The following is a 7,662-nucleotide window of genomic DNA, read 5'->3' on the forward strand; positions in this document are numbered from 1 at the left end:
AACTCTCCACAGGAAAAAAGGCCATGGAAACACAAATGTTGCTTACTTTTACTTCCAATTTAATGCACATTTTGAGATTTAACACTCGTTCCAGCTTATCTGTCAACCTATTTATTTTCTTTAGATATAGAATTGCATTACAAAAAGCTCCTCTCGACACCGAAGCAGATATCATTTTTGGCACTCGGCAAAAGAAATCCCCCATATAAACTGCTTAAACACATTTCTATCGACATGGCCATATTAGATAATATATTCCAAAGAAAGATGACCTTATTATATGACATATTCAGAATAAAAATGAACTGAACAATGGAAACAAACAATTTGACAAAATATAGATATAACATAAATAACAGGGGCGGGGAAATTTTATTACATTAAGAGTGCAACAATTGGTTCTGTATCAAAGAGAATTGATTACTCTGCCTGTTGGCCTCGTAATCTGAACCAAAATGAATGAATATACATCTCAAATGCTAAAAACTGGATCCCTACCTAAATTAGCTAGTATACAACTAAAAACAAACTAAACTAAGAACAGATGTATAACCCTTTTGAAAGAACCATTGGTCCTCTATGCACTGGAGAAGCTACCTGCAGACTCTGCAGCAGAACAGATTACCTCTACATTTGGTCAACAAGGAGCACCGCATGCATCAGCAAAAGGCACGCTCACAGATGAGGAAGACAGTAATTCTATGATTTCAACACGCCTGTATTTGGTGATATAAACCTCACTGCATGGGACTTCATACCTCCAATATTTCTCCATGAGGTCAGGAAATCCGTTTAACCCTACCAACCCGACCCTTTGGACACCATAACTGTCTTTCTTAAAAATGAGAAATTAAAAAAAAAAAAAAGGAACCACTTACAGTACCGCACCCATCGTTGTTAAAGATGTTAGTCTTAGTTTGAACGATACAATTGAGAACAATATTACCACAGAAAATGTAGATGGTAGAGTTCTCAGAAGCTTGAAGCGCACCTTTTCGGTATCATGCTATTGAAGCAAGACCAACCCTGCATTCAATCAAAAAAAAATTGCATTTGTATACTTAATTGTCTTAACAATAGGGCAAAAAATATTCAAATACAGAATGCTGGAACTTGCCTTGCAACAGGCTTGCTCACAGATCCAGCTTTTGCTCCAGCTTGAGTTACCAAAACTTTTCCAAGTGACACCGGCGAATGCTTGAAAAAAAGAGCCAAATGCATATGAATCCAAGCGCAGCAACCAGGGCCATGGAAAAATAAAGGGCAAACAAAATCAGGAACAGAACTTGGTACATATCACTTTCCAACAAGAGCCTTGCTCCCATGCCCAAAGCAGTCAAAAAAAAAGAATAAGTAGAAGCAAACACCACAATGGATTCTAATATATACTGCTGATCACAAAGTAAAATGTTGTTATGCCTTCAATGTTCAACCTAAATTATCATGCTATAAAGATCCTTTAAAATTACTTATCTATGAAACAGAATTTCTAAATATGTGATTTTAAAACAGGTTTTAAAATGTCAGAAGGAACAATTTGTTATTGGCAGACCTCCACAACTAGCCCATTCTGAAAATTTCCTGCTTTTACCACATGACCATTTCCCAGCAATTCCATTTCAATAGCTCTAGCACCACACGGCACCACTGGAACTCCATTGTCTTTACAACAGTTTCCCAGATCACCATCAGTAGTCCTAAAAGCTACCTCCTCTGCGTTGACTTGAAATAAACCACCACTGTCCAACCCAGAAGAAGATGCTGCACCAAATGAACTCATACTTGCTTGTTTCTCTCGTTTGAAGATGTTTTGTTCACCATCATGTTTTCTCTTTTTGAAATTCGCAGACATTATCTTGTCACACTCTTCTCCAGGTTGACAACCAGAGTTTCCAATACTCTGTCCAGAAGAAATGATTGCTGTCTGACATGTGACTCTTGAAGAATCATCACCAATGTTCCCATTGCTGCTTCCAGGAGAAGCCCTCATCGTTTGATTCAGGTCTCTTGCAGAATCATCACAAGAGTTTCCGCTGCTGCTTTCTGGTGAAGCCCTCAGCGTTTGATTTGCAACTCTTGCAGAATAATCAACTGAGTTTCCACCATTACTTCCAGGAGAAGTCTTCATTCTTGGATTTGCAACTTTTGAAGATCGATTTGGTATTGCCCCCCCAGGGAAAACATATGATGGAATCTGCCTACGACGAATATGCGAAACAAAAATGTCCATTCCAAGTTTCCAAAGATGGTATGAAAACAATGAAGCCTTAAATTCATCCACAGTTCCTCGAATATCAAACTGCTGACCCTCCTGTACTGGCACTCCTTGAGTCCGTTGTAAACCCATAAAAAATGCACAACGCTCTCCCTGAGTAGATGGATCACAGTATCCATGAGGATAAGGGTGTACCCGTAGCATGCCAAAAGTGTCCCGCTCAATCTGGAAAAGCAAAATATAGGGATGTGACTAAACAAATTCTACTTGGAAGAAATTAAGAGGGTAGCATTAGCAAATGCAAGTTAAAATAAAACCTTTAAAGTGAGCTGCCTTAACCGAGACTCAATCCAGCCCTTCCATGTCCGCAGATCGTCTTGATTTAGAGCTATAATGTCTACTTGCAAATAGTTTCTGTATGACTCAAAGAAACAGTAAGGCTCAAAAAGAGCAGTCCAGTCTGCCTTATTCATTGTAATGTCCTGCCAAATACAGTATCATTAAAGTCGATTTCACAAGATATGAAACTAAAAGTTAATAACAAAAACATGCCACAACCATACCTCACAAATCTTATTCCCATTCCCAAATTGCTCTGTCATTACTAGAAGTGTGCTACTGGTTACATTGTAGCTGGAGTTCATACATGGATATGCTGGTGTGATTATAGGCATTAGATGGGTTCGATCCCGAGGATTTCTACGTGGATCCCACACAGGTAAGTCTAGAGTCCCCTCCTCTATAGGACATAGCATCACTGGATTTGGCCAACGCCACTGAGTATAAACGCGAAAGAATCTTTCTACCAGCATGCTGGGAATTGCATTTGGATAGAGCTGACAAATCTGAGCAACTAATAATGCCCAATTGACACCACCCAAAAATCCCGTAACCTGCCAATTGCCCCTTTTGTTACCACCATATAGAGTGATTGGAAGATTTCTGCAAACATTTAAGTTGTGAAAATACAGAACATATTTAAATTAAGCAATCATATAAATAACTCACATTTGAGTATAAACCTCGCTTTTTGGCCCAGAGTTTCATACATCGTAGTGTAGTACGAAAATGCTGCAAAAACAAAAAATTTGAAGGAACAAAATACAGGAACCAGTAAGCAATATTAATTACAGTATAAAATGCCTGCAATGCATCACCTCAACATTTGGTACAAGTTGCAATATCTGATCTGCAACTCTGCATCCATTTAGACTCAAAACACTTTGCTCATCAGTCTCCTGTAAAACTGACTCCTGAGAAATATCCAAATCCTGCAGGTAAAGTAAACATCTCAATAGATAAAAAATTACTTGTCCGACAACTTCATAAGGTATATACAATGAGCAGTTAACTGATTTCAGTTAAAAAAAAAATAGACTAAACATAAAGCTCATGATATAGCCTTCGTGATGGAAGCTTAAAAACCAAGAACATACAAAACAATATTTTGCAATTTCTTTTTATAAAGGATCAGTGCTGCTTACTCATACAATACTTCATTGAGAGCCTGTCAAGTTACATATTCAAGAAAATGATTTCAAGTAAAGAATATAAATTAACTCACTTCTGGTATAACCCAAAGTGATATGCTCGCATACAACAAATCAATAGATATCCCTCGGAACTTAAACTTCATGACAGGTACATAAGCATCAGGTACAGGTTGGAGCTCAGTAACTTCTGGCATTTCAGCCAGTATCTCATGCAGAATGACAAAAAAGTCTTCCTGTAAAAGAAACGCAATTGATTAAAAGGAGATCAAAATAAAACTTCAAAGACACTCCAGAGACATGCACAGCACATTTAAACCCAAAATAAAGCAAGTGCACTGTCAAAATCACTTACAGATATTTTATACATATTAATCTGTTGTTTTTAAAACAAAAATACCTACACATGAAAAAGCTTTGATAACAAAAGCAGGAAAGACTCACCTCCCTATTCACATAACATGGACCTACACATAAAGTATCTAAATCTGCCCCCGGATCATGAACCTGTACACATCAACATTTGAATTGAATTTACAACAAAAAAGAGTGACAGGCAGGAACTAGGTGTCTTTGCTCATAACTTCATTCTTACAATTTTAAAGATAATCCAATAACCATGGTCAAAACCATGTAAAATAAAATTTAGGAATGAAAGTTGTGCACATCTTTCCAGAAAACATTTCATTTGAAATAATTAAACAAAAATATATAATAATAAAATCAAAAAACTATGTAAAATGCAACACTATTTTCTACAAAATAGTATGCCAGCTTAAATCAATAATTATTTAACCCAAAACTTAATTTTAACTACAGTGTTGTATGATCAATTACCATGTTTTACTACAATATATTTATATTGAAAAATGCTAGAGAACAATACCTATATGAATCAATTGTCTAGTGTTAGGTTTTTCGATTGCAAAATTAATCATACACTACTGTTCAGTAATTGTTCTTTTAGCCCAAATCGAGTTTTCATTTTTCTTTGTTGACAAATCATACAACTTGCATGGAATTAGCTCCAGGAAATTCCAGTACCATCTCAGAATTTTTGGCAAGATATTCTACCAGATGAAAATCTTGATGTGGCCTTATTTTCGAGAAGCATTTTACTAGCATCATGGTCACCAGGAAATCCTGATGTAGAGGCAAGGACAGAACACTCCTCCCTGTACCCATATCTTCTGGGAGTAGATTTATATCTTTAAAAACAACCTTGTGCATTTACTCATATACACACATCTTCTGGTGTCCCTGTAAATGTATCTCATGTCTCCAAATTACAATGACATGGATAATTGAATAAAAATTCATGGTAAACCATACGAAGTAGGGCATACACGCATGTTAATGATAGCAGAATTATTTCGGCAGCACCCACAGGGAGATCTAAGGCATTTCATCTTAACAAGTTTCCTAACATGTGAATTCAAATGACAGAAGGTGCTGATATAACCTAAACAATAAAATGAATGAACAAAACGTTCTAACCATAAAACACGTTAGAAGGACCAAACTAAAGCAGTAACATTATACATGCTACCTGACATAAGTACATGAAGTGTGACTAGTACCAGCATACTCGCAAACATTTGGTAACTCCACCTACAATCTAAATAAACCTAGAATAATACCATGAAATTTGAACATAGCGAAATCAAAGATCACACAGAGCTTGGTAACATAAAAGGAGTCAAAAAGTGCAAGAACTTACAGATAATCGGAATGACCCAAATGTAAATATTTTAGCATTGGCTTCCTCAATCATTTGTTCTTCATAACCTTTTAGTTTTGTTACGTACTTGACCCATGTTTTCACAATCTGAAAAAGCAAAGACACAACACAGTGAGACTTCATGAGCCTTCCCAGAGCATTTAGTTTCAAAACACCAAACTCTTAGCCACGTTTAAAATTAATCATATGTATTAAATCGAAAAGGTTTTATTACTGTCCACCTGATCATGGTAATTGTGGCACCAAAAATCTATATTTGTGAGTCAATGCAGATTGCAAGGTCATAAAAATTTAGTCAAGTTTACCCATCAAAAATTAGAATCAAGGGTAGCGATGTAGATATACAGAATCAAGGATGAGGATATTGAAAAATTTACGAAAAAGTTTCCAATACAGGAAAATTGAATCGAGGGTGCCTCTACCAAAAAATTGAACCAAGGGCAGCGAAATCGATGAAGAGAATCAAGGGTAGCCAAATCGATAAATTGAGTAAAGGCTAGCAATGTCGAATTTAAAGAACTGGAACTTCCTTCTAGGATATGAGGGTTCTATTGTCAGATTTTATTCAAAACGTGCAAGCACAGAATGCATCATATTCCTACAGGTGTAGCATACGCTGAACTAGACAAAATATTATAATAACAGTAACAAAACAGCTCGTTTTCTAACCTGAGAAATCTCAGCCAATACTTCTTTCCTCAACGCAGCCTCCTCGGGGCCCTCATAGAGCCCTTGACTCTTCAGAAACTGCCGGCAATTTCAATCCACATGAAATGAGAAACAATAACCAGCCGCCAAATTTCACAACCCCAACACACGGCAACTAGGGTTTCAGTAGAAATCCATACCTCTTCCAGCTGTCGATTCCTAGCGCGATCTGCTCCGCTGGGACCTGCCGTCGATATGGGGCTCAAAACACCATACTGTCGCTGCTCCCCCGCCATCAGTAACGAAACCTCCCCTCACCTCCGCTCCAGTAAAATCCCAACCCTGCAAACCCTTGTAATCGAAACCCTAGCTCCTAAACTTTACGGCCCTGGAGCAAATCAAATATCTGCCACCAAGCGCAGAATTGGAAAAACGGCAGGACTGGACACGCTCTCCGTCATACGGAAACTCCCCACATGGGTAAACATTGGGGGAAAGAAATATTAAATGCCAACGCGTTTAAGAGTGGCGGAGTCAACTGAGCTTGGAAAAACTGCTGTTTACCAAAACCAGAAACCGCTGACTGTTTCTTTAGGCCATAGCACTGCTTTTTCTTTTTCTTTTCCGAACGCATGGGTTATATATGAATGCATGAGGAAAACTAAGCATGCGCCACGTGTCAAGTCTCTTTGAAGAGAGAGAACGCTGCACGATTCTCACCGTGTGGTCAAAGTCTTCGGCGGTGGTTTAACCATGGTAGAGGTTTGTGGGGTTAAGGAGGGAGTATTTAGAAACTATGGGTTTAAGTTTTGGACATGGTAAGGTGATCTTATTTATTTCATCAAGATAAGATCAACATTGAAATCAATCATTCTTTCATATAATTTTAATGTAATTTTAAAATAGTTGTTCTTGAAAAAAATGAAAAAAAATGCGAGCAAATATTGGTAAAGTAGCAAAAATGATATTTCATTGAAATCAATCATTCATTCATATAATTAATTTATGAGCTTAATGTAATCTTAAAATAGTTGTCCTTGAACAAAAAAGAAAAAAAATGCAAGCAAATATTGTCAGAGCAGCAAAAATGTGAATTAGCAGATCCGGAGAGAATAGGGCAGATTCAAGGGCAAAGCCAGATGATTATAGACCCCAATGGGTTTTTGAAAATGGAGAATGGGTGGACAAATGTTGGCAGCCCAGGAATAAGCACTACAATGTTGATTGGATCTGCGCACCAAAGGATAACAAGCAATACTGGGAACAAAACACATCGGTAAATCCGATCTCAAAAAATGAATGGCAAGTGATCAAATCGAGGAAAACCAAAAGAGCCAAAAAACTAAAACAGAACATCCATAAAACGGCTCAGGGGAATTCAAGGGTAGGAAACACCATTGCATATCACTCTCAAAATACCACATAACCTAAGGTTGCCTGGTTAGGGCTTCATGAAAAGACAGGGAAGTATTCCAACCATGTTGGTCCAAAGAAACTACCTGCCAAGAGTCGAGTTTTAAAAATTAATAAAAACCAGGGCACTTGGATTAAAAAGCCAAATCACATGA

The 7,662-nt window shown here is 37.4% G+C and overlaps 1 protein-coding gene across 2 annotated transcripts; it reads right to left on the reverse strand.

The window, feature by feature from the left end:
* Nucleotides 1-344: 344 nt before the first annotated feature.
* On the reverse strand, nt 345-6,708 carry LOC131027757 (nuclear poly(A) polymerase 4). 2 transcript variants are annotated; one of them, XM_057958178.2, is made up of 12 exons: nt 6,295-6,708; nt 6,116-6,193; nt 5,426-5,533; nt 4,150-4,212; nt 3,780-3,941; nt 3,373-3,486; nt 3,224-3,286; nt 2,779-3,108; nt 2,533-2,697; nt 1,553-2,440; nt 1,118-1,197; nt 345-1,026 (listed from the first exon to the last, which is right to left on the reverse strand). In XM_057958178.2, exons 1-12 carry the CDS (start codon nt 6,388-6,390, stop codon nt 1,002-1,004), a joined length of 2,172 nt encoding a protein of 723 aa, XP_057814161.2. In that variant the 5' UTR covers nt 6,391-6,708; the 3' UTR covers nt 345-1,001. The 2 variants fall into 2 exon arrangements, with proteins under 2 accessions (XP_057814161.2, XP_057814867.2); XM_057958884.2 differs by lacking the exon at nt 4,150-4,212.
* Nucleotides 6,709-7,662: the final 954 nt, after the last annotated feature.

This window comes from Cryptomeria japonica, chromosome 3 (assembly GCF_030272615.1).
Source record: "Cryptomeria japonica chromosome 3, Sugi_1.0, whole genome shotgun sequence".
NCBI classification, from domain to species: domain Eukaryota; kingdom Viridiplantae; phylum Streptophyta; class Pinopsida; order Cupressales; family Cupressaceae; genus Cryptomeria; species Cryptomeria japonica.

Excerpts from the sequence above, each read along its gene's own strand:
- LOC131027757 (XM_057958178.2), bottom strand. The coding sequence starts at position 6,390 with ATGGCGGGGGAGCAGCGACAGTATGGTGTTTTGAGCCCCATATCGACG. Across the intron at positions 3,109-3,223 it reads AGCGAGGTTTATACTCAAAT|GTTACGGGATTTTTGGGTGG; the intron begins GTGAGTTATTTA and ends GGCAATTGGCAG. Across the intron at positions 2,698-2,778 it reads ATGGGAATAAGATTTGTGAG|GACATTACAATGAATAAGGC; the intron begins GTATGGTTGTGG and ends TGTATTTGGCAG.